Source organism: Coturnix japonica, chromosome 3 (genome assembly GCF_001577835.2).
Source record: "Coturnix japonica isolate 7356 chromosome 3, Coturnix japonica 2.1, whole genome shotgun sequence".
Taxonomy (NCBI): Eukaryota; Metazoa; Chordata; class Aves; order Galliformes; family Phasianidae; genus Coturnix; species Coturnix japonica.
Genome location: NC_029518.1, coordinates 28,220,799 through 28,248,010, shown reverse-complemented (window position 1 = coordinate 28,248,010; position 27,212 = coordinate 28,220,799). Strand labels below are relative to the sequence as shown.

The following is a 27,212-nucleotide window of genomic DNA, read 5'->3' as shown; positions in this document are numbered from 1 at the left end:
CTAATTGATAGTATAACATGCACTTGCTGTGTTCGCCAAGTGCATTTCCACTGTGATCTGAAAGAGTCTAAAGGTGTTTACCTTTTTATTTAGAATGTGAGAAATGCCATTTATCATTCTTTAAATTTTTAAACAATGGTAACTTTACACTAAATGGTGTTTTAAACATGTCTACAACGAATCCTCCTTATTTTAAAAACAGAAATAGAAAAAAGGCTATGCATAATTGAAAGGCTTATTCTTACTACTGATAAAAATCATCTTTTAAAGAAAAAGAAGAAAGTCTCAAATAGAAGAAAAAGATTCAAATCAAAATGGTTTGGCTGAATGAAGTAACACTGAGGCATAACCATTTGAACTGCATTAATTTTTGTCACTTTGCTCTGGCTGCAATATGCTTCATCTTCGAGGAGAGATGTCTTAAAATACAAAATTAATTGTTAAAATGTCATTTAAAAACATTCTTCTCAAATTTTATTAGTTTAAAAAAAAATTTAAAAAATATACAGAGCAAATGTAGAACACCCTGATGATGATAGGTTTGCATACCTAATTTAATAGTGGTTATTAGTTTTCTACAGATAAGATTAAATCAGTCAAATACAAGGGCTGCTCCAGAAGTAATGCCTCTTAGATGATAATGTTAACCTCTGATGTTGGAGGCAGATGGTGGTGGTATGACAGAGGTTGAACCTTCCCACTAGTATTTCATTATTTTTTTTTGCCTTGTAACAGAGGGCAGTAGAGGGGAAGTCTGACACAATGGCATCTAGCATGGAAGTGTATATGAAGCAAAGGGGTGGAACTGAATGCCTTCGTGCAGAAAAAATAGCACCCACTGACATCAGCACTTGCTGAATGTTTCTTGAGACCAAACAGTGGATGTGAGTGCAGTGGATGGTTCGTTTCAACAGAGGGACAGTGATATGAAAGACAAGTGGTGTTCTGGACAGCCATGCAGATGATTACAAGTGTGGCATGCAGGCTCTTGTTCATTGCTGGTGAAAACACAGAGCTAATGGTTGTGACTGTGTTGAAAAGCAGAGATACGTAGCTAGGAACTTGCTGTTTTTAATAGTGTTGTTGTGTTCTTTGTAACTGTTGTAGTTTCCATCGAATGAAACAGAAAGCATTACTTTTGGAGTAGTGTACATAAGGCATTTCTCTTTGTCCTGCTAAAACTTTCCCTAAGGAATATACCTTCAGTCTTCCCCTGCTAAAACTGCCAGGTGAATGAGTGTTTCTGGTGTGCTTAGAAGTCCTTTAAAGCATAGACTAATAAAGCATAGGCTACTATTTGAGAACTTTGTTCTTCAGTATCATAAAGATTAATTCAGTCTTAAAATATTAATTTACTGAAATGAAGCTAAGACCTACAAAAAGAGTCGCTGGGGAATAAGAACAATAAGAATGAAACAAATGTTTGTATCTTTTTTGAAACCGATCCAGCATTGTTCTCAAAATGTCTTTCATTAGAAGGTATTTTTACTGCAGCTTTAACTGTTTTGGGAAATGAGAGACAAGAGGCTGTTTTTATTTTGGGGAGGATTTAAGGTGGAAAAGAGAATGTTTTACTTTATTGGTTCATCAGAGCACGCAAGCTGTGATTTCAATAGAAACCAATGCATTTATTGTCAGAGGAGATTTTCAGTAGGAAATCTGAGAAAAGCTGAAAATAATTACTCTCAAATTTTAAAGCAAGGGTCTGAAAGTAGTTGTATGGCCAAGCAGGGGTAGGATTTTAGAATATTATATTGGAAGCATTTTGCTTTTATTATGTAGGTCAACACCACAGATAATCACAGCAAACGCTCTAGGCAGTTTGGCTCTTAACCACCACTTAAGAGTAAGATCTTTGCAGATCAGTATCTGCAGCAAAACTGCAGTGTAAATCTCAGGGACTGGTGATCATTGACCCAGAGTACTGATTGGACAGTAAGTGGGGGAAATTGACTTGTGAGAAAGGTTATTGAACTGGTCACAGATCTTTGTGAGATATATTTAGAAATAATGAAAAAATATAATACTTCCATGAAACTATAAATAAAGAAAGCAGAGAAAGAATTGACTACTATGTAATTAATGAGGTAAAATGATAACTTTTTAGATGGTTATGCAATTTACAAAAAGGTGAAGTGACTCCAACATGAAAATAATCATGCTTTTAAATTAGTTTATAACTGTGTTTCTCTAGTGGAAAGAGTACTTTTTCAGGTAGTTATTTCTACCAAAAACTGATTTCCAGCATATCAGGGGCTTTTTTATTTGGACTGATATATGGAGATTTCTATGATGATATGATATTGGCTTGTTTCCTCATTTCCATTTGCTTTTGCAGCTTCTCAATTCCTTCATGGTTTTACTTTGTAACTGTGATCATTGTAAATCAGAGCACTGTGTTTTTGTGATAAGATTTGTATGTTTTGACACATGTGGAGCTGCTTTTGTAAGACATATGACATACCATGCCTGAACTAGATTTTAAATGCTATAAGTAATATTGTTTGTGACTATTATGTGCGTTGCTGTGCTATACCTGCTGATTTTTCCAGATGTAAATCGGTACAGACACTGAAGTTGCCCAGAAATACAAATGCAGTGAATGATTCTACCACAGAAGTCTGTCTGTCCTTTATCCCATCTATCCCTGTGTAAAATGAGTACAAATAAAGGTCATGATTAATGTTACAAATTCAGGTACTGAGAAGTTAGAAAATGCCAAACCATTTAAGGAACCCTCAACCTGTTTATTGCCAGTATAATTCCCTTGGCTTGAAGTTTGTCTTCCTTCCTCTGGTTCCAGACTAAAGGTGCAGTCTGAGGGCTAGGGGACCCTCCTGTTTTTCATTGGATTGTTTTAATAGGAAGGATCCTTCAAGGTCTAGTCCAGCTCCTCTGCAGTGAACATCCACAGCTATATTGGGTTTCACAGAGCCATGTCCAGCCTGACCTTGAATGTCTGCAGGGACAGAGCATCCACCATTTGCCCAGAAAGTTGGCAGCAGAAAGCTGTCCTCTCCCTCTGGCCCTGCGAAAGGGGGCACCTGAAAGCAAAGTGTATTAGCTTCTCTGACAGCAGTACACTAGTTCCTCCTGAAAATCATCAACACAAATTCTCCTATGTGAGATAGCTACCATTAGAACTGACAGGTGATTACCCTTAATTAAGCACTTGAGGGCCACTCTAGTGACTGTCTTGTCTGTCTGTCATTTTGTTTCTGCAGCCCTTGGTTCTATTGGGCAAGGTTCGCAGTATCTCAAGCCCACGTTTAGTTCTTATTGCTGCTCCATGAAACCACAGAAGCAAAAGTGTTGGTGTCTTGTCTGTCAGTCCCTCAACCTGTTTGGTGCAAGTGACCAGCACAGACCATAAAACTTTGTCCAGGTGAAAGAAAAACGTTGCTTTGGTTTCATTTCTTAATTGATTACATACCAAACAGACTGTACCCAGCCCTGCTTTATGATTCTGGGAAGAACTGTATTTCTGTGGGGAGCTTGATGTGCTTCTGTTTGAAAGCGTCATACAGTCAGGCATGGAATATTTAATGCACTGAGAGTGTTTCCATTTTTGCTTGAAATGGAATTGAATTCAAGCCAACAGTTGCTGAGGATGCTTATTTTTCTCTTTGTTGAGTAGATCAATCATTAACACAGAATGATAGGCGTTTTGTTTGTTTTTCCCTGATGTATAGAGAGCTTTCCAGGAATAAGTGAAAAACTGGATTGGTCTTTCAAGAAAACGTATATATTGAAAACAGACGTCTTTATGTGATTGCATTTCTTTGGGAGAGCTGAAGTTTAAACACTTTGCCCATGTGTCATATTTCTAATGTACTTACCATCATATACTCTACGGTTGCTGGGTCAGGCTCAACTACTGGAAGAATGTGTTTTTCCTGCCAAGTAATTTTTCAGCAGAAACTACTGAGTATCATCAGTCAAGGTTTCATTCTATAGGGAAACTTTTCTGAGGAAGACGATTTTTTATTTATGTTTTTTAAGAAGGGAAAATAGTGAGCTTGCTGAGGTGTTCTGTGAAATGTTCTATACAGTTTGTCACAGAAGAGACTGAACATCAGTTTCTTGTCGTACTCCTGTCTCCCTCCCTCACCAAAGAACTAAAGATGTTCCTGAGATTTGCAACTGAATGACAAAAAATGAAAATGATTTCAGCAAGAGAGCACTTTATGGTTGAAGTGTATATACATATATATACACATGTATATATATAAAAGTTCTAGATATCAAAATAAGACACAATATTTTTTTCCTCAGTAGAGACGTTTAAGGACATCTAAGTAATATGAAAGAATTGTGCCTGTATAGACTGAGTGAAAAAGCTGCATGGAATAATTTATAGACAGTGGCAAGTTTTTTTAATTAAATTGTGTGTTTTTCCCTCAAGATTTGTACTTGAGTAACAGAATACAGTCTCTGCCTTAGGTAGAAGGAAGCTGAAAATGTTTACATGTTTGGAATTGATAACATTGTCATGTTAAGTTTCCCTCTGGAAGTCTTTGCTTTATTTGGAGTATTTGTTGTTTACATTCTCCAGAAATTATCATGTAGTTTTTAAGTTCTAACTAAAACTTTTGTGACATACATAAATGCTTATTTTGAAACGTTATAGTTTATTTTATGATTAAGATTGAATGAGGCTTCTGCTGCCTTCAGACTAATAACTTCTTTTTTTTTGTATTGCTTGTGCAACTTATGGTAAGTGAAAAGCAAATGTGTGGCATATGTTAGGTAAACTGAAGTCTTCCAGCAAGAGAAAAAGTACAGGGTGTTTCCAGTAGATTATTCTTCTTGAACAGGGCGTTCCAGTTGGAAGACAGAGTAGGTTTAAATGGCTCATGAAGAGGCATGTATGTTTTTGAGTATGATAGATAAACAATGAAATTCTGCATATAAACATTATTAAGCTGAAGGGTTCTGCTTGGCTATCCTATGTTTGTGGCTTTGCTATGGAAGAACTACATCTGTTAAAGAATATACCTATTCTGCATTACAAACCACAAACATTTGGCATCGTTTATTTTGTGTAGCAATTTATTTTAATACCTGACACAGTGGGGAAAAGAATCATAGTACAACGATAAATGTTATGTGGCTTCAAGTCAGTCAGACCCTTCTTACTTGCTACAGGCAAAGCTTTACTTTAAAAAAGTTTATTTGCTCGTGCTTTTAGAGGGAGTAACAGCAGATATGTCAAATGCATCAAATTTAAAACATTTCAGGGAAAAACAACCAGGCATGGTCGGTCTCAGAAAGAGGACAGCATTATTCTCAGGTTAGTTTCAGACATTTTAAAGTTAGCTTTAAGAAATTTTAAAGCAGCTGTCAGGTAGTGTCATTCTGACCTGACAGAGAAGTGTGATGGGTCGGCCTCCAGTCAGCTTAAATGCATGTTCTGCGTGAGGTTTATGAGATCAGTCCTGTTGACCAATAGTTTCATTGAAAGAATGGCTGAAAGGATGACATTGTAAATTCGTTACAGCTACCATATTGTAATGATTCTATTTGAAGGAGGAAAAAAACATGGTAAGATTCTTGCCTTTTTAGGAATTTATCTTCTGAAGAATTCTCACAGAATGTACTCATTCTTCTGCAAATTTTGAATATTGTAAAAGCTCCAGTAAGTGGTTCTGTTTGAAGACCTTGTCATCTCTACACAATTAAGAATGTCTTTTGAGTTCTCATGAATCATAACTCAGTTTATAACTGTTCCCTGTAATACATTTGCCTTAAGTTTGTAATGTCGTAATTCCTTTGAGAAAATTAGATAAATAGGGGGAGGAGTTCTTTCCTGATGTTGAAATACATCCTTGCTTAACAGCTTTCCCTTTGTGTTCGGTTGCACTAGTTCTTCACTGTTCAGTGATTTTCATCATCTAACAGAAATATATCATTCAAAAATCTGTGAGCATTTTGAAAGAATTGCTTGTTGTTTCCTTTAAGTCATTTTAGCTTGTAAGCAAAAAAAATCTTTTCTTAAATGTCAAAGTGCTGTTCTGAGTTATGGTTGTATGCAGTAGTAAGTGAATATATATTGCTCTTACGACTTTTTATCTAGTGATAAAACTGGCAATCAATAAAGTAATAATTATTTGGTCCTTGTCTCCATCTCTAGGTTTTGTCTAAGCTCAACTGTTTGAATTTTTTCTACGTTATTTTCATATTTATCAACAAGAAATTAGTCTCTCCCATTAAACAAAACTACATTGCATTGTTAAATGAAATCTGTTTTTATTGCCTCATAGTTTCTGGTATTACTTCACTAAATGACTAAGTTATTTTGACCATTGGATTTCAGAAGTTTGGTTATGTCTCAGTTTGTCCCAGTGGTCTTGGTTTCAAGAGCTCTTGGCTTGGCACCGAGCTGTTGTATCAAGGTTGCTGTCTGGACTCTGAACCTGCTTTGTTGCTTTTGTAGAGTGTGTTTACCAAGAAGAATACAACTCAGTGAAATTAGGTATCCATAAGCTACTAAAGTACTTCTTCCAAGTTTTTTAGTGTGTTATTTAATTCACAGGGCAGAAAATATGAAAAGCAGCAGTAATTCCATATATTTACTTATTTGGATTTGTTACCTGCTTTTCAATGTGTATAGGGTTACTGAATTTTAGATAATTTGAAATGTTTTCTTGAGGGTATTGCAATAAGGTTTGAATTAATTTATTTATGAATCTTTGAAAGTTCATAAGGACTTGCTTTAAAAAAAAAAAAAGCCCACTTTTTTTTACACACTACATAGTAAAAACTGCTTCTCTGTGTGACAAAGTGCTGTGGCAACGAACTAAAGAAGCTTTTTTTTAATGGCCTCAGCTGCTCCTCATATGTCTTGTCATCTGGACACTTCACCATCTTTGTAGCCTTCCTCTGGATGTTCTCTAGTAGTTTTATGTCTATCTTAACATCGTGGTTCCCAAATCTGCACGTAGCACTTGAGGTAAGGCCGCACCAGCAGCCTTCCATCACTTGGCAGCAGTGCTGGCCTGCTCCACTCCATGGTACAGTGGGCTACTTTGGCTACCAGGGCACACTGCTGACTCAGATTCAACTAGCTGTCAACTTGAACTTCCCTTTCCACATTGCTACTCTTCAGCTTCTTGTCTCCCAGTCTGTACACAGATCCAGGCTAGCCTTGTCCCAGATGTAGAATCCAGCACTTGATCTCATTAAACTTAATTTGGTTGATGATTGCTCAGCCCTCTTATTTGTCAAGATCTTTCAAGTGATTAGGCTGAGATTTAGTAAACAGATTAAAAACTCCTCTCTTGATCATTTTGAAGTCACATGGCCACATCCGACACAGGCTACCAGTGATGCTTCTTTCTTAATCTCTTAAGAAAATCTCATGAAAATATTATGAGCTAGAGCTGTGTTGTACTGCTTTCACGTGGCTATGGTGTAATCTTTTCTAGTGACATAAAATCCCATCAAAAGCATCTGTGTTTTTGTTGTCTCCAGGATGGATTAGCATATCTTTATGTACCATGTCTTTTGACTTAAGAACTCTATCTGTGGCAGCTGAATCCTTGGTAAAAGTGTATGTTATATGGTATGGGGATTGATCTATTGAGCTTAGGGTTGTTAGATGATACACATGAAAGAATTCAGACATCATTTAGAGTTAAGAATTTTATATGATTTCTGCCTTAGTTCTGTTTAGAAACTTTTAGGGCAGGAGTTTGATGCTTTCATCAAACTCTTATGTCTTTTTTTAATAGGTTGCAAAGATTCTGTGCTCACACAGATAATTGATGAGAAAGAATTCTCACTTGACAGTGGTGTCTTGTTCATGTTTTAGTATGTAGTCTTGTGATGAAACAGCTGTTCAATAAACTTGGGTTTCTTATTTTCTTGCAGTTACGCAACTAATATTTTTCTGCAAGCATATTTCAGAAGCATAAAATTCAGCAGTTTTTGAATAACTGATTTCCTTTGCTTCACCAAGAAGTACAATTATCAAAGCTTATTTTTTTTCTTTTAGCATATGAGTGCATTAAACATGGATTTTAAATTATTAGCATTCATTAATTATTAAAGAATATATTGTATTCCTATGCTCTATATTCTATATTTTTAGGTTTTGTAGGCATTCTGAGCAGATTGATGTTAGGTGTTTCTGCTTAGAAAGAAGAAACAGCTACATTTTCCAAGCCAATTGCTTTTGAAAACTTTCTCTTTGAATTTTTTCTGGAACAATGGAAATGGGGGAGAGGTAGAAGCTCAAACAAGAACAAAACATTCTGATTAAGTTAGAATGTACTTTACCTTCCATCTCCTATTCTCCTTTGAGAAGTTATTTTACAGGTTGCATGATTTGCTGGCTTTGTTCAAACTTGGGATGATTATTGTTTTAAAGATTTTTAAACTGTAATTTACTATTTTTTCTGATTTTATAAAATAATTAGCTGAGAAAATTTTCAGTTTAATTTTTGTTGCAGTGGTGCATAGGAAAACATGTTTATACAAAACTGTTGAATGTTTTTTATATAGTTCGTAGTCAAGAGAATGTTGTAATTCAATCATTTCTTTAAAGGCTTTATTGAATCTGATTCCTTTTGAATGGCTCAGAACTGTGATTTTTTTATTAGACTATCTCATTCTTTACAAATACGCTTCAGTTTTCATGGGTAGGTATCTGTGTAATCTCTAGGAACAGGTAGATCTCTGGAGATAACTCTATGAGAGACGTTGTGAATAAGTTTAAATATTTAAAATAATCCTATTTAAAACTAGGAGATTAAGCATAGATTTAAAACTTTAAATTGCTGATGCCTGTTGTTATTTTTCTTACTAAAACAATGAAACCATCTAATAAATCATGTTGCTAATGATAGCAGTTAGAAAATTCTTAGCATTTTATTTCACATAGCTGATTATTTTAATTTTTCATGACTACTATTTGCATTCCTTCTATTGGTTGAATTCAGAAAGCGATTTGCTTTGGAGATATCCAGTCCCATTTTTCCTTTTGTTTGATAATCTTTGTGTCCACTTTCCAAGATGAGAAAATTCTGAGAATTTGTCCTCCTATAAATTTTTGAGTTATATGCAAGATCTGTGTGCATGAGTCATACAGATGTGATTAAATATTCCCTTATTTGTATTTTTTTTCATTAAATTTACTGTTTTTTGTGATGACTGGCTTTTGAAAAAGAGCTTTACGCCTATCTTAAAATTTCTACCCAACTTTCTGGCTTTAGCTGGTTTCAGCATTTTATTTTTTCGTGCTATTGAATTTTAGTTTAATTAAATTCATAGCACATTTACAGAGCAAAAGTTCATGCTGAAGTTACTGCGCTTTTGCTATACAAGATGTTATTCTCTTTCACAGAGTTTCAGAAGAAAACATTTCTTTCTCATAAATCCAAAGCTCCACCAAAACAGAAAAGCCTAAATTCTATTGCACTCTAAGTCTCAATAATTTATTCTGTATTAGAACTGTGTTTCCAAAGCATGCCTCAGTATGTTTTCCTTTCTCTTTTAATAAGAAATTTCATGTTTAAAGCACACCAATGCAACGTTTAACATGAAAATAGAGCCAAATAACTGAAATGCATTAGGCAAGGTCACTAACATGTAGCACAATTTTAATGTGCAATGATGAGGTTGAAATTGTAAATTTGATTCTTATTCTTCTTATGTGTACTTTAAATCTCTTCAGAGCTTTATCTTTTTTGTGTTGATTAAATTTAAGTAAATACTAAATGTGAATGTGCTTTTTATTTACAGGCACTTGCAGACCAATTTGAGGATGCAAAGACTTCGGTATCTGAACGCATGAAGATTTTCTACTGTTGTCAGGTGTCTCCGCATTGGGCCATACAGGTGTGAAGTAACTTCATTTGAAGCTTTACTTTAAAGTCTGTGGTTCTTATGTTCTTTGATACTGCCTGACTCAAAATCAAATAGAATACTATGACTTTGCATTGAGACATTGTAGAAATAAGACATAACCTAACAACGCTTCGTCTGGAAACAAATAAAGTTCTGCTTTATTTTGCTTTCATACATCTTATTCTGTCAGGCATGATAGTAATTGCTTTTAGTGTGCTTCATCTTTTTCATTTTTACTTCCTTAAAATATGGAGAAATTTTCAAGCTTCCAGCATTTTTCAAGTAAAAATAGTTTTCCACTGTGTTACTATTTATTAGTCTTAGATCACTGTTACTTGCATCTTTGTTTGCCTTGTAATGATCCTTATCTTTGAGTTGTTTTCAGGAAGCAGACTGGTCAAAGCAGCCAAATAAGAGTCAAAAGTGCTGACAAAGTCTTTATTTTACTGATATGCCCTTTTATATTAGTGTTGAAAGGACTTTTTTTTTCCCCAAACTAAAGTGTTTATCTTGAAAGTAAACTCCTTTCTAGAATAGAATTTTCCACACCAGTCTTATTTGGTGATGCATATATTTTCTTAAGGCAACTTTCAAAGTTGCAAAAACACACCTAGTTTATTTTTCAGTTGAAGGAATTGCTCAAGTATTTTCATAACTACACTGAAATTATAGCTGGATTTGAAATAACAAAGAGGCTGGGTTATCAGTGAGGAAAACTCAACTAAGGAATTGATCCTCAACTCAAATCCATTATTGATTTGACTGAAAATGAATACCCATTAGCAGTAGCTCCTTGGGGAACTGATCTTGTAGCAAAGTTGTTTCAGAACTTTCCTCTGTCTGTATTTACAGAGATACAGATTACTATGGCAAGCATTGCTAGATGCGGATTTAATGCTTTCCTTTAGCCTTGTTCCCGCTCTCAGTGTTCACAGCAATCTGCTGCGGCTGCTCTGCAGCCACACAGGCTATGTGCCTCACTTAAGGAGTGGAAATTCTCTCTCAATTCATCCTTCACATGTGTGTTTCAATTTTTATATTATTGTAAACCAGTTCAAAGTAGTTGAGTTACTGGCATGAGCTGGAGGCAAATCAAAGCAATTATTTTTCTATTGATTCTTTTTATTTTTATTTTTTGAGGTACATAAATTTTCTCAGGCTCCAGCAAGAGGTTTCAAGAGGGTAATTTCATATTCTCTCTGCTACTTGTTCGTGTCAGAAATTCTTCTAACATCTTATAAAACTGTAACGGGTACTATGCACCTATTTTCAGTTTTGACATTTCTTATTTTTCCAGCGTCAGCTTGCAAGCTTACTCTTTGAGCTTGGGTGCACCAGCTCTGCCTTACAGATATATGAGGAGCTGGAAATGTGGGAAGATGCAGTAATTTGCTATGAAAGAGCAGGACAACATGGGAAGGTAAGAAAAACAGTTTTTCGCAACTGGCATCCTTAGTCTTAACAGTGAGATCTGAAATATGAAAGACTGACTTTACCTGTAAATTCACTGATGACCTGCATTTCTATAGGGGTATTGTGAGGAAAGTCCATTTAGGACACAGGATATGCAGATCTGTTGTTATCTCTGAGTGATAAAATGGAAGATCTGACTACATTAAATAGAAATGGATGAATAAGAAATAACTTAAGAAGGAAGAAGTCTATCACGTTAAAAGAATTGCCAAGAAAGTTTCTTGTCTAGATTCAGAGAGAAGAGTATGAGAGTGATTTTTGAAAATATTAAAGAAAAATTAAATTAAGAACTACAGATACACAGCAATATGCCACGTGGGTATGGAAAAAAAAAAACAACTGTAGGATAACTGTGATTGCAGTGGATTTTGGGGGCTTTATCTAGATGGAATCTCAGACGTGACATAAATTAAACAGCTTTATCTTATGTTTTTTAAGTATACATGAATATTTCCTTGAACTTCTCTATTGTTTCTTTAAAACTGCTTCACATACGTGGAGTCAGCTCCTGGCAAAGAAAGCTTTAAAGCCATCATCTGACTCAATGTATAGATGACAGAATTGTTTAAAAATGCGAACTCTAGCAGCCTTCCTATTTTTGAATGCTTTACTATTACAGTTGGATCTATGGTAGGAAGATTCTAGCGATTCCTGGAAACAATGCCTATTTTTATGGAAATTTAGCTATATTCTTTTTCTGGTGCAATCTCTGGGGCAGAGCAACAGTAATTAAAAGGAAGTGTTGTGTATGTTGTGAATATCAAGTGTTGTTCTAAGAATCTATATAGCTTTCAGAAATATTCACCTTGAGAACCAAAATGTGTTATCTTGTTTCTTTTCCTTTCTGTTCTCTTTCTCTGTTTAACGCATTGTATTATTAAATATATAAATGTATGTGTGCCTTTATAAAGATGCGTGCTTACACTAATTAAGCTTACTAGATAGAGAGCTACAATTTATCAAAAAAAAAACCAAAAAAACCACAGAATTTTTCAAATTTACTTCTTTGTGGGTTTTTTTTTTTCAATTGTCATTCACCAATGCCAAATGTCATTCATTATAAACTAACAGATATGTTTTGCTGTCAGTTCTGTGTCACATTATGCATGCCTTGGGGGCAGCATGCTAATATCACAGTTTTTTCAGTACAGTGAAAAAGTAGAGGTCAATACTTTCCATTTCCTGGAAATGCATTCTGTTCCAGTTACATTCACAAACTGCCCTTAGGGAGTTATGAAAATGGCACTCGGAGAATAGGACAGGATATCTGACACAGGAAACTGCTTAGAAATGCTTTCAGAAAGAGGGTTTGTGCAGTGCTTTGAAAAAATGTTATGCAAGTTCTAAGAGTAGTGATAGGAAGAAAGCTTCAGATTAAAAAAACCTGGAAATTTAGAAACATTACATGTACATCAAGGAGAATAACTGTTTGTGCTGCTTATTAGAAAGTTTTTTTTTGTGTAAACTGTTTGTGTTTATCAAAAGTGTTATGTTTTTAAACATCTTAATTTTTCTTTTAGAAATGTATGCGAATCCACTGAGGCAAGGTATTCGGTAGATGTACATGTTGTTGAGGGACTTACACGTGAATAAGGGGATACACGTGCCTAAAAGAATAAACTGTTAAATAGTCATGTAGGCATGCAAATAGACAAATGTTTTTCACTCACAACTGCTTTCATATAGAAAGTTTTAAATACTGGAAGACCCAACAAAACAGCCAGAAATCAGCAATGTCAATAAGTCTGAGTACTTGGGCACTGAATGTAGTGTGTTCTTTCCTTCTACTTCAGAATTTTGCACTGAAAGAAAAAAAAAAATCCAACCAAGTAAAGCATGTAGATAGGGTATACACAGCTCCACAGTATGCACATAGTTCAGTTATAACAGAATAACATAGCAGTACAAACTTTGCAGAGAAAGATCTCACTAACATTTAGCAAACTTCTTTGTGGATCCTTTATTATTCTTAGGTATGGCTCTATATTCACTTGTTCCATAGTTTAAAAAAATACATACCCATAGCAGATGTTGAAGGCAGGTAAGCATTCCTCCTATGTATCTGCAAAACAAAGAAGGAAATGGCTTACTCAAGGTCATCCATAAAGTTACAGGTAAAGACAAAATTAAAACTCAGGAGTCCTTTTCCCATTCATTTCCATGCTTATCTGTTCTTTCTCTTCATGCTTCTTCTCTGGTAGCCTAGCAAAGACTGCAAGCAGCAGAGATGAAGGCATTTCAAGAAATAATTTGAACTTTGAATGAATTGTCAAATAATGGAACTAGTAGATCCTTGTAGTGAATGAAACTTTATAGAGGCTCTTAGGAAACAAATGAAAGAAAGAATGGGAACATATGGGAGGGTATGGCATGTGGAAGTTTAGGGTTGGGTAGCAAAATGTAGGAATAATCTTGAAATTGATTTCCAGGCAGCTCTGTAGTGAGAGATACAAATACTTTGTTTACAAGAAGCCCTCTTTATTGATTGTGGATTTGTATTTAAGCATCTCCTATTTAATTCCTGTATATACTGAAGTAGTCCAGAAAGTAAGATAACAACATAACTTTTTCTCATCTGTAAATCCTCTAACTTTAGAACTGAGTTTTCATTTCCATGCATTGCAGTGTAGACCATTCTGTGAACAGCAGTGCTATTATAATTAAATATTTTCCAGTTGGCAAGGGCTATGCAGCCTTAATTTTTGATTTTTTTTTTAGTAACTTTTAATTGATCTTTTTTTCTTAGGTAAAGTATTCAATTATTAAGCATCTCAGTTAGTACTTTATATCTGTTTAATGAGTAAAAATAAATCTCTCATGGCTACGTTTCTTTCACGTATGTTGCATGTACTCAATGAAGAAGATTCCTTGATCATGTCTTCATTGTTAAGACAAAGCTTGCTCTTTGTAAAAGCAGAGGTCTTATCAGAGATTAGAAGTTCATTTTTTGTAATAGTTTATTATGAAGTTAGAAGAAAGGAATATTTTTTTCTTTGTAAAACAAGAAATCCTTGTCTATTTTTGTAGCAGAGAAATGATAAATGTTGTGAGAATATGGTACTTTTAGTTTGCAGTTATGATCCTTTTTATAAGCTTTCAAAGATTTTAGTAATAAAAAGGTTTGTGATGTGCCAGAGGGGTGATCAGATAGCTAATCAGATGAAGACAAAATCAGACTTCTGCTTATTTAATTCTCTGTTTTATCTGTGCGCTGAAATATTTACATTGGCAATGAATTCTTGTAAGCTTAGGCCAGAACACGATGTCTTTGTGCTCTTAAATGTGAAATGCAATTAGTGCATGGCTGAATTACTAGTCTAGTGTGTGATTAGTACTTATTAGTACTACTGTGATTAGGCACGGCCACAGAATAACAATCTAAATTTGGGAGTGCCCTACTGAAGCAACAGCATGCAGTGCACTTTTCACCTCACAGCTGCTGTTCTCACAGTAGAATTGGAATCTTTTTTCTTTATTTGAAGAAATAAAAACCCTTACCTTTTGGTGTCTAATGTGATTACTGTATAACAAAATATATAATAAATAACAAACTGTTTGGTTTACTCTAGAAAAAGGTGGTCTTAAAGATCTGTTGTTAGTTCCTTAATTCTTGTCATGGCAATTAATGGAGGCAGAGTGGGGAGCAGATTCTCTGCAAGTGCAGTCCTGTAAGGCTAGGTTGTCTAATGCTATTGCTAATGCTAATTCTGAATTTTGAGTAATCAAATTTCCTTTTCTTGGGAAAACTGTTCCAAAATCATTAAAAAAAACCCCACTTGTCATTAAATTTATTTTTCTAGCATTCATCTCTTTTCTTCTTAATGTGATTCCATTTTCTTTAATGGAATGCAAGCAAAAGATCCCTTTAAAAATCCTTCTTCACTTTTGTACACTTCAAATATTTGCAGACTTTTCCTACTGAACTAGTTAATTAAAAATATAGTAAGAATGAAGTGTTATCACTAATATATATTAAAGCTTTCAAAAACAAAACATTTGAAGAAGTCATTTTTCTAAAGATGATTTTTTGGACAGGATCAATTTATTTAGTGATTGGAGGAGAGGGAGTAGAAGACTGTAGCAGACATTTACTTGGGACGTGACATATCCGTTGAGTGGCAAATAAAACAGTTCTCATAAAAGCAAGAAAAGGAGTAATTTCCATGCAGAGGTCAAGACTGCTTTCCTTTTAGATAAATAGAAAATAACAAGTGTTACAAAGGCAAACTCTAATTCAGTGACAGACTCTATTGGAGCTTTTGGTTCAGATAGTTCAAAGAGATCTTTTCAAATAGCAAATCTGTACTGAGCTGGATGTGACATTTTTGCAGTGAGGTAAGAGTTTGGCTTGAACAAGAGATCATCTGTCTAGCGTATTTATCGTTTCAAAAAGCCACAGTAAGAATACTATCTCTTGCTTAAAAGAGAAACAATAATTTTATTGTTAGAGCGAGATAGCAACACTGAGATAAAGAGCTTTTGAAAATTGGTTACAGACCATAATAAATTGTCTGAGAGATCTAGCTTGTGTGTTCAGTAATACTGTACATATTTTGAATATTATTAAACTTGAGCATTCATATAACAGTATGAAAGTTAGATGCATCTTCAGACATAATATGTAGGATGCCCTAAAAGTAACACCTTTTATTTCCATGGAAACTCAACAGATGCAAAGAGCACAACAATGCTATCTCATAGAGCAAATTCTCAGCTACAAAACACTGTTTTTCAACACAGTCACCACCATTAGTTCTGCATTTTCAGCAGTGATGAACAAAAGCCTGCATGCCACACTCAGAAAAATCTGTACCAGCACAAGTGACCCACTGTTACTGTCAACTCTGCTGAAAAGCTCCACCACCTCATTGTGCTCACATCCACTGTTTAGGCTCCATGAACCTTCAGCAAGTATCAATGAATGTCAACAGGTGCCATTTTTCTGCATGGAGGAATTAAATTCCATACCTTTGTTTTGTATGCGATTCAGTGTCAGACACTGTTCTGTCAGACCACCTCTCTGCTGCCATGTGTTACATCAACAACAAAACATAATGAAGTATTGGCTGGAAGTTTCAACTTCTACTGCCTTAACAGCAACATCTGCCCCTGATGGTGTGGACCAACGTAACAAAAAAAGAGGCATCACTTTTGGAGCAGTCCTTGCAGAATGGAAACAGTTGTCTTCAGAAAAGAGTAATTATAGAATAAGAAATTGACAGATTATAAACTACAATGACAATTGCAGATGATTAGCAGAATTGCACGTACTTTAATAATGGTGATACTACATTGTCATAAGGTGAGTATAGATCTGATGCTTTGGACTGGTATTTGGTCTTGAGAGAGAATACATACATAAAATAGAAAATTAGGAGTTTGCATTAAACCAAAGGCCTCTATATCGTGTTGATACAGGAGTCTTGTGTTTGTGGTTTTGTTTGTTATTTATTTTTGAAGGACAGCTTGGAACTTGATTCTCTCTAGACTTCTCCTCTAATTCCATGTTGAATCAAGATACCTTGATTGTTCCCATTTGTTAATTTTTAATTAATGATTACAAGGTACTAAAATAGAATGTGTTATGATAAGTGATTAACTGAAAATAAATTTCTCCAGCAATTAACTGATTTATCTTTTTTCTTTAACAGGCAGAAGAAATATTGAGGCGAGAGCTAGAGAAGAAAGAAACACCAGGATTGTATTGTTTGCTTGGTGATGTTCTTAAAGACCACCAATGCTATGACAAGGCTTGGGAGCTCTCCAGGCACCGCAGTGCCCGTGCACAGCGCTCTAAAGGCCTCCTCCATCTCCGCAACCGGGAATTCAGGGAATGTATAGAGTGCTTTGAACGTTCAGTGCAGATCAACCCTATGCAGGTCAGGGAATGATACAGTTACAGCTATATTGTAGTTGGTGTGTTAAGTTTTGAAGGATGACACTTTTAAAAGTTCTGTGCAGAAATGTTACAGTGACTGTTTTGTAATCCTCATAATTACTACACTCCCACTTTAGAAAAAGTTTAATGAATTGGGAATGCTTCATAAGGTAAATAAGGACTCTACGTCACAAAGGCTTTTTTTCTTTTGAGTGGCTTTCAGAAACCTTTTTGGAAAAAATCATTCTAAACTGTAGCAATTCCCTGGAATGTCTGATGGATAAAACCATTCTGTGAGACTTCCTTTAGACCCATGTACTCTTTGTCAGCCAAAATCGGCGGAGGTCTTTGAGGTAGGTCTCTGCAATATAAGCCAACCACCATATTAGACTTTGGAGAATCAACAAAGGGATTAAAATCTCACAGTTCAAATATATTTGAAACCCATCTTCGTTAGCACTACTGCTCACAGAATGACTTGTTTCTGTGTGTGCCTAATATATGACAGCTGCATTTCTCTTGTGCTTTCACTAAGAGCATCTTGCAAGGATGGGCTGAGACAATTCCAGTGGGTTAGTGGAGGAGAAGGAAAAGGAGTTGAAAGAACTCATGCAGTGAGTTCTCCACATGTGAAAGAAAGACTGTGTAAAACAAAGCTTACAGATCATTAAATTACAGATTTGTTAGTTTTTGTAATAAACAATGTATGGTTCTCTGTATAGGTCAGTTCATTCTTGAATTTTCTGGAAATCATGTTCATGGCACCTTTTTTATGCCCATGCTGTTTTCCACCATGTTCCAGTCTGCATGTAGAGAATAATCATATTCTATGTTAGACTATTTGGCTCATAAATTCTCAGGATAGTTTTCCTGGGTGTGAGACAAAAGAAGAGATTTCTCTCAATTTTGGGAATACAGTCATATTTCAGAAATTAGCTTACCATCAACTATGTCTGGTATTTAAAGCTTTGGACAATACACTGAGCCTTAATCACAACGAGTTTCTTTCTCATTCCTCTTCTAATATTAAAAGTAACATAATGAAGAGTTGGCTAGAATCTCTAATTGGAAAAGATAAAATCAAGTCTCTGTACTTTCTTAAACTGTAGTATGTTCTGTCAGCATGATGCATTCAAAGCAATCTAAATTACAAGGCAGATAAACTTCCAAAATTGAGTAATTAAGAAGGTACTCAGGTAGGTTTTCGCTCAAGTAGAGCTCTTAAAACGTTAATTACTAATTCCAAAGACTGATTTCGCTTTGCAGGTGATAAATGGTTTCTGAATTAACACTAAGATCAACACACAAGTATTACAATAAAGAACTTACTAGATTCTAAACAAAACAAAACAAAAACATGTATTTTTCCTTATCTAAATAGTAGAAATTGCTTTTTTATTTTAAGTATTCAGTTATACTTTTAACCAATTATTTTGGAACCATGTTCCCACTAATATAAGAGAAGTATTGAAACTTAAATAATTTTGTAATCATACAGACTTGATAAAACCTTATCTGGAAGTTCCCAGTGACTGCTTTTGACAGAGTCTAAGCCTAAAATTTCCTTCCTCTGCTGGTCAATGTCTTCTGTCTTGAAAAGTAGAAAATTTCACAGATGATTTTCATGTGTTTTTCCAATCAAAAGTGAGAATTGAACCTTTTGCCAACCAACACTTTTTTTTTTTTTTTTTTTGAATTCCAAAAAAGAACATTAACCTAGTTCCAGAGTCTTGACAGAACTTTTTTTTGAACTTTGGATGAAGTTTCCCTTAGTCTCCCTTGCTTTGATCATTCTCTCTTACTCCGTTTTTCGTGCCCGGAGAGTTATCAGTCTAGAAAGCAGAGAGGGGAGTTAACCTGGTAGCAGCTATTGAGAGTGCTGTCTCTTGGAAACTGGGTGGATAGGAGACTAAAAAATGAGGTTGGACTAATTTTATTTCCTGCTAATTTTGCCCTCTAAGATTTGAGAAACAATTTGTTTTTTATCCATATGCAGTTTTTTCTCAGAATGATGAGTTTAAGGATCGTGGAAAAAAAGTAACAGGCAAGCTACGCTGAAAAGTAGATATTCCTGATTGTGCAGAGCAGATATAATTGGCAGAACCATCTCTGCATCCACATGACCCAAGGATCAGCTATCCAACATATACTCCCAAATACAAAAAGATTTTTAATGCTAGGCTTTTTCATTTCTTGATGTGTTGAAGATTGCCTGGCTGGGTTCCAGACGTGGCACAGATGAATGTAATACATGTGTATGCTGGGATCTCAGCTAGGTATTGAACCAGATTAACAATAAATTCCATAGCAGGTAACTCAGATTAATTCAGCCAGATCAGGCATTCTTACAGATTTTAAGTTGGGGCTGAAAGACAGTAAAATTGGACAGATTTGGAGAGAGCTGCATAAAATATCTGCCAGTTATCCTGTAAAAGTAAACAGTGACATGCATATCATAGAATTGTAGAATGGCCTGGGTTGAAAAGGACCACAACAGTCATCTGATTTCAACCCCCCTGCTATGTGCAGGGTCGTCAACCACCAGACCAGGCTGCCCAGAGCCACATCCAGCCTGGCCTTGAATGCCTCCAGGGATGGGGCATCCACAACCTCCTTGGGCAGCCTGTTCCAGTGCATTGCCACCCTCTGAGTGAAAATCATCCTTCTGATATCCAACCTAAACCTCCCCTGTCTCAGTTTAAAACCATTCCCGCCTTGTTATATCATATGAGCTAACAGCTTGATCAGAAACATCAGAAATGTTTCTTGTGAAATAAGGTTTCCTCAAAATAAGGTAGTATTTTTTCTAGTATTTACCATTTGACTTAGTAATGCTATAATGTGATCAGGAATTTTTCACATGTTACAGCAAAAAAACCTTGATATAACTGTTCCTTTCTTCTCTAAATGCAGATATGTTGTTAAAGAACACTTCATGTATGGTTAAATAGTCTCAGTGTAGTCAACATTTTTGTTATCAGTATTTATTAAAAGCTGGAACCTAAAGCTTTCCTATATTCTCCGTATAGGATATTATTTATTCCGATGTACTGTAACTGAAAATCAGGTAAAACCAACAAGAATAGTGTGGTTTGGGGCATCAAGGCAATGTGTTTCATTTCATGCAGAAATATGTGTATATGTAATCTTCCATTTTTCTCTCCAGCTAGGTGTATGGTTTTCCTTGGGCTGCGCATACATTGCTTTAGAAGGCTATGAAGGTGCTGCCAAAGCCTTTCAGCGCTGTGTGACATTGGAACCAGATGTATGTACATTTCAACAAGCAATTCAGATGGCTTATCTAAAAGCAACAAGGATGTTTGCGTTATAAACAAGCAGAGCAATAATGAAAAACTTCTTTAAACTTTAGCCCTCTGAATAAACTTGTGCATAAAGGTTATATTTTTGTCATTAGGCATCATAAGAATTCTTGCCTCATACTTAACTTTGTCCTTCTTTTTATAAAAGAAGAGAGAATGGAACACAAGGAGAGGTGAAGAGAGAGAAAATACTGAATAGAAACACTTAGTCCTTTAAGTAATCATATGCTCTTGTGGGAAGGAAAAATGTCAAATAAGTGGTTATATTGCAGGCATTCTTTTTTCTTGGGGGAAAAAATGAAAGAGCAACAGATGATGACAGAGTAGGTTATTAATAAAATGGGAAGAACTTGAGGGAAAAAAATGGCAAACAGATAACCTTGTATTAAACTGGAAATTTGCCTTTTTCATCTATTGACATTTTTGTTTCAATACAATAGATTTACTCCTTAATTGTGTTCAGTTATGTCACTGGAGCCTGTACTTGATTGTGTTGATATGACCAGGCCTACTGACTTCTGTGCTGGTTTTGTGATTAAAGGATGCTCAGATGGTACTTAGTTATAGGGGATGAAACCTATCTCTATACAGTTATCTGCAACAATGTCATGACCATTTTCGTTTCCAAGATGATTTAAATGCCCCCTAATCCTGAGGATGGCCTTTGAACAAGAGTACATTTCACTGCAATACCGGGATTCTACTCCTGGAATTCAATGGTGCAGCTTTAAACTGGCAGCACTGAAAGGTGATGAGCAGGTACTTATCAGCATGTGGCTTTGCTGGTTTTACCAGAAGAAAGACTGAGCTTTGTGTAATCCTTTTCAGCCAAAGCATTTGATAATCAGTTTTATTTATTTATCTTAATGTAATGATTATTTTAAGGAGTGTATTTGCCTCTTGCCATGTATTACATATGGTACATTAATGTATGATAGTATACCTGATACTTTGAAGTACTTCATTTACATATATTTGTTAAGTATGGTATTTTTTCTCTTTTTTTCATTATAGAATGCTGAGGCCTGGAACAATTTATCGACTGCTTATATCAGGTTAAAGCAGAAGTGAGTACTTCAAAACAATTAGAACATACTACTTCCAAAATAAATAATTGGTTTTCCTTTTTTTCTTTTTTCTTTTTTTTCCTATGATGTGGTTAACTCATTTTTCATAATTTTTATCCCTTCAGTCCTTTAGTTCTCTATTCTGGGTCAAGTCATTAATAAGTTTATTTTGCAGGAAGTACACTTTCATAAACTTTATAAAAGTAGCAACTTCTCATCTTATACTTTTTGTCCTGTTCAGTGTATTCTGATGTAGTAATTATAACCAAAGCAAAACATTCATATTAAATTTGGGAGCTAATTTGCGTATTTTAAGAAGATGTATCCATTTCAGACAGGTCATCTATTCATACATGTATCAGTTCATACCAAATTAATCTCAGGAGAGTTAAAGGAAAAAGAGGCAGTTAAATGTAGTGAAAGCAAATGGATATCTACACACATGAAAGCTCACTTGTTCTTTTCCTGCTAATTCAACCATTAGTACAAGAAGCTTTGACTGAAAAGGACTGCCTTTCTTATTTTGTATTTCAACTCAGTATAATCGATGTTGCTCGTAAACACAGAATACCTGAAATAACTTAGCATTTAAGAAAAGTTTTCACATTATAACTCATCCCCAGTGAATGAAATAATAAAAAATGAAATGATAAAAAGCTTACTCACTGGTTACAGTTTATACAGTTATGTAGTCATAAGAAAAAATAGGAAAGCAACAAAGAATAGTAATTTTTCATAGAAAGAACATGTGGAGTAACTAATATTTTAAATAAGTTCAGTGAATGATTCAAGATGTAAAGGGAACAGGAAGGAGGAGAAAGTGAAAGTTAAATGACTGCTTAAGACTAAAAGGAGTTGTAGAAATCAATAACTTGTTTTACCTTTTCAGTCATTCCTCACATCTTCAGCACTGCCTTAAGAGAATGCATGATTTAATTATAAAATCATACTGTCTTCTCTTTTAATTTATCTGTAGCTTTGTAAAAATAAGATTATATAAAAGATGATTATAAAAATAAGATGACTTAGTCCAAAATAACTCTCCTCGCTGAAAGCTGCTGCTTCTTAAGAGTTCATTTAATAGATTGCTCCTCTTTTTTTTTTTTCCCCATAAAGTTCAAAAGGATAAATTAAGTGCTCAGTGTTATTGGCTTATACATAAAATAAGTATGTACATAAAATCCAAATTGATGAATAGGCAGAAAAAGCAACTATGAGGTTGATGAAACTAATGAGAGATTGGTTTCAATTTGATTTTATAATTGTGAATCTACTTGTGATTTAGCATGAGAAATGCATTAAAAATGTGAACTATTTGATATTTTATCTAAAATGGTAAAGGAGGGTAACTTTTGAGCTTGTTTTTCCCATTAATCATGTGATAGAGGAGTATGTGTAAAGTCAGCATTATATGCTAATAGAGAACTGTAGCCTGTATTTGCTGTGCAATAGCATCTCCAAACTTACTGTGTAATCATTTACAGATAAAGACTGTGTGATTTAGTTTAATCCAATTGGAGAGCAAGGATTTTTGTTGTATGATCTATTTTGGAGGGGGCAAGTAGCAGCAAAAGCTTAGATTTTTATAGTTCAAACCTGCTAACCAACAAAAAATATATGGTGAAGGAGAAGACTGAGAAAGGGGGGGGGGGGGGAAGGAAGATACCCAAATTAATTGCTTTATTTTGCTGCAGCAAGGCTCTTAATTCAGTCCCACTCAAGAGTTGTGCATTTGGGTAAGGCTTAAGAGAGTCTCATACAACAGACAAATATAAAATGTAAATGTCGTTTTGAAGACTGTATGCAAACAATTTGCTGACTCCCAAATGAATGGGGGTTTGTTGTGTTTCGGTTTTCATTACTTTTTAAGAGTTCACAAGTTTTCTGTATTCTGAATTTCCTGAAGAAAAAAATTAGTTGTGATGAAAGCAGACTTTACTATTCAGTTCATCAGAAAATTTTCTGAGTGCTTGGAGTGGGGAATGGTAAGGAGTTGCCTAGAATAGATCCATATGGAAAAAACTATACAGAAGATACTTCCTGACTTGACACTGGCTTTTCAGGAAGTATTCTGGTCACTTCTAGTCCACAGTGGTTTGTGCTGCCTCTATAAAATAGTACACTGTGAGCAGCAGAGCAGCACCTTTGGTAAAGGATGCTAATAGTGTTTGGGGCCACAGTCGCAACTGCATTTAGCAGAGAAAGGAAACAGTGCGTGTAAGTACAGCTTCCATCTAACGTAAGAAAAGATAATTAAAAACACTGGGATTTTGTTTGGTGAGTACTTATATTTGCCATGTGCAAAAAATAAAAGCTATTGTTTTTAAGTAGCTTTTATATGACGAAATGGGTCCGCATCATTCTGTACTTGCTATGAATTCGGTTGTGAAAAGAAAAATTCTGAAGTTGGCCTTCCCAAATTCTTTGTAATGCGTTCTGCCACTGTTTTTGGGTTATTTAGTCATGGTCCCCAGTTAAAAATTCAGAAAAAAATAAAATTGATTTAGATGGCATTATTTTACTGAGTTTTTGTGTTATGTAATATGTAATTTTGCCAAAGTGTAATTGAGAGCTGACATAACTTCGGCATGCTGAGGAGTGAAAGGACGGGAGGTAATTGGTAAGAGAAAACAAGGAAATACCAATATCATAAATTATTCACTCTGACTTTTACAGTGGGTTTTAAACAGGCTTTTCTTAAAAATAGCCAGCATTTTAGTTGATGCAATGCCAGCTGTTGTTAATATATTTGTATTCATTTTTCTATTTTATTTAGAATCAAAGCATTTCGAACCCTCCAGGAAGCGCTCAAGTGCAACTACGAGCACTGGCAGATTTGGGAGAATTATCTTTTCACAAGTACAGATGTTGGAGAGTTTTCAGAAGCAATTAAAGCTTATCATCGGCTCATGGACTTGAGAGAAAAGTACAAGGACACACAGGTGGGGAAGTTTTCATGTTAAGTCATTCTGTATGTTTTTAGTTTTGAGACAGAGAGAGATTACTTCTGATACTGGTATCAGTAATGATAGTGCACATACCAGTGAAGTTATGTAGCCAAGCCATTTTATTTTATCTGCACTATAAGACTTAAGTATTTAAAATAAAAATGAGCACGCGAGCCTTTTCATCCTCAGACTGCCTCAGGTTTTACAGAAGGCTAACTATGAAACTGGCAATTTTCAGTTCTATTTCTAAACAAAATCATCATCTTTCTACATTGTTCTTGCATATGTTGGTATCAAAAATAGCATACATTATTAAGCTTACAAAAAGGCAAGCTTTTCCCATGTGACTGAAAATTCCACAGAAGATCTCTTGAAAAGTGAGTTATGTTTCATGGATTGAATGTGTTAGTTAGAACATTGATTCTTAATAATGTGGAACAAAGGAAAATACTGGAGACAATTTGCTCATCTTTCACTTTTAGTTCAGTTAATTTCTCTGTTTGTAAATGAATGCTTTAGATAAAATTCAGAAAGCCTACTTTAACAGTTGCTAATGATATTACCTTGCCTAAAACCAGATTCTGATCTAAGCAGGTTTCACTGTGCTATCAGTGAAAACAGCAAGGTGAATCTGAAAGGAAACGTGGAGAATCCCTTCAGCAGAATTATCAGTGAACTGCATATGAGCGCTTAGGGATTTTGTCTGTAGTGCGGAGGTGAGGGGATCCAGCTGTAGCTGGTCTTTGGAATTGGGGATATGTCTCTTTTCTTATTCCATAAAATGATTTAAAGGAGCATTTGTAAATCTTGGGTGGTTGAGTTCAGTGTTGAGGTGAGGGAACAGATTACTTATGGTTGTGGAAACGTATAATTTGTTCATGGGCTTGGGAGGCCTCAGGCTTGTTTTCTTATGCGCTAATTTAAAAATATTTTTAGAGGTGGTCAACTGTATCTTTTTTCTGATTGATGTCTGAGTAGGAATCAAACATCCTGTTTCTGTTCATTGTAGATATTTGGAGATGGTACATACTCCTACTGAATTGGTTACTGACAAGTTTTATGTTGGATATTAAAGCATTTGGGGATATTGCCTCCAATAAATTTCTGGTTTTGCTCTGTAACTTTTTCATCTTGTTCCCTTAAAACTTTTAATCTTGCATTATTATTTTTACCCAGAATTATAAATATGCTATGTATACCATAATTTTTTAGTTACAACCTGGTTTTAACTTTGTGTTATGCAATACATTTTATGGCTCTCAGCGTAACTCCTCATACGCTTTTCTCACATAGAAGTATTTTACTGTTGGCCAAGGAAAAGCTCAGAGTTTGATTAAGGAATTTTAGAAAGGCTTTAATCAGTGGCCTTTACAAGGAAGAGAAGAATGTTTCCATAACAAAGCAACATCAAAAATGAAGTGCATAAAACTGTTGAGATTGTTTACTAAGCTCAATTTATGATCCTCTCCCATTTGTCAACTAGCCTTTTCTAATTAGAGATACGCTGTCACCCTCTTGTGCAATTGTATTTTAATGAAACAGAATTGGGAACTTGAGTAAATGGAAGCATGTACTTCAATTTCCATGCAACACAGGCACAGTCTTTTCTTGGGTTATATTTCTTATTTGTGGTAGTCATAGATTTTAATTGATATGCTATTAAGCTATATAGTGGTAAAGTAGAAGGTTGGAATTTGGAAAGAAAGTGCATAAATACTCTTATTCAACTGGTTTCTTCTTGAACTCATAATGCATCAAATAAGAGTGTACAATTGAATTTATAATTTGAAACGTCCTTGGTTAGTGTAGTTAGAGCAATCATATTTGTAAATCACTGATTTCTTTTATTAAAAGTATTGCATTCTATCTTTCTGTGTGGTTTCTGTTGGGTCATTGCTCTCTTTTTTTCCACCAGAATTCTGAATTCAGAAAGGAACTTTTAAGAATTTTTACTTCTAAGTTATTGTAATTATTTAATACCGATGTTATCGCTGTGGCAAAGATTCTAAGATTGGAATATCATGAAAGCAAATTTATGAATGTTCAGATTCTGCAGGCAAAATTTAATAAGGAAGAGCTTAAGCATTATTTATATAAATGATGAACAACACAATAAAAGATTATGGCAAAGGAAGTACTTTCAGAAGTCCCCATTTCCTCATAATCCATTATAATATTTAAAGCATGCTTTTTTACCTTCCTTTCCTATTAGTTCTTAAAATTCCTTGAATTTCTTTAACTGCTTTTTTATTCATGAACTTACTGAGAAATATAACTTGAAGACTTCACTTTTATTGTTATGCAATAAACTGTGCAGACCTGCTGAATTATTTGCAGCTTCAGCAGGGGAGGATCAGTCACTGAAAAATGCCTGATGAAAAAGCCTTACCTGCTGTAACTGTCAATTAAACCTCTGAATTATTAGTCAGAGGCTGTAAAAACAGCTGAGAGATTTCTGCAACTGCTAATGACGTTGCTATGTACCATATGCCCTTTCTTGGAGCCAAGAGTATTTTTTTATTATTATATTTTTTTTACTTGGAAAGCTGCAGTTCTGTGAATAACAAAGTTGTTTTGCAGGTGGGAAAGCTGTTCTGCTACGTTGCTTGCAGAAACCAGATCTCCATCCTGCACTGTGAAAAAAAAAAAAAATGAGTTCAGAAGTATGGAGAAGTGG

The 27,212-nt window shown here is 34.9% G+C and overlaps 1 protein-coding gene across 1 annotated transcript in view; it reads left to right on the top strand.

The window, feature by feature from the left end:
* The window catches only part of TTC27 (tetratricopeptide repeat domain 27), a 90,710-nt gene that overhangs the window by 52,586 nt on the left and 10,912 nt on the right, over positions 1-27,212 (top strand). Inside the window, exons 11-16 of the mRNA XM_015857781.1 lie at positions 9,745-9,840; positions 11,147-11,269; positions 16,974-17,201; positions 20,367-20,465; positions 21,535-21,587; positions 24,364-24,529. Of these exons, the coding sequence (XP_015713267.1) occupies positions 9,745-9,840; positions 11,147-11,269; positions 16,974-17,201; positions 20,367-20,465; positions 21,535-21,587; positions 24,364-24,529 (765 nt within the window). The remainder of the gene's footprint in view (positions 1-9,744; positions 9,841-11,146; positions 11,270-16,973; positions 17,202-20,366; positions 20,466-21,534; positions 21,588-24,363; positions 24,530-27,212) is intronic.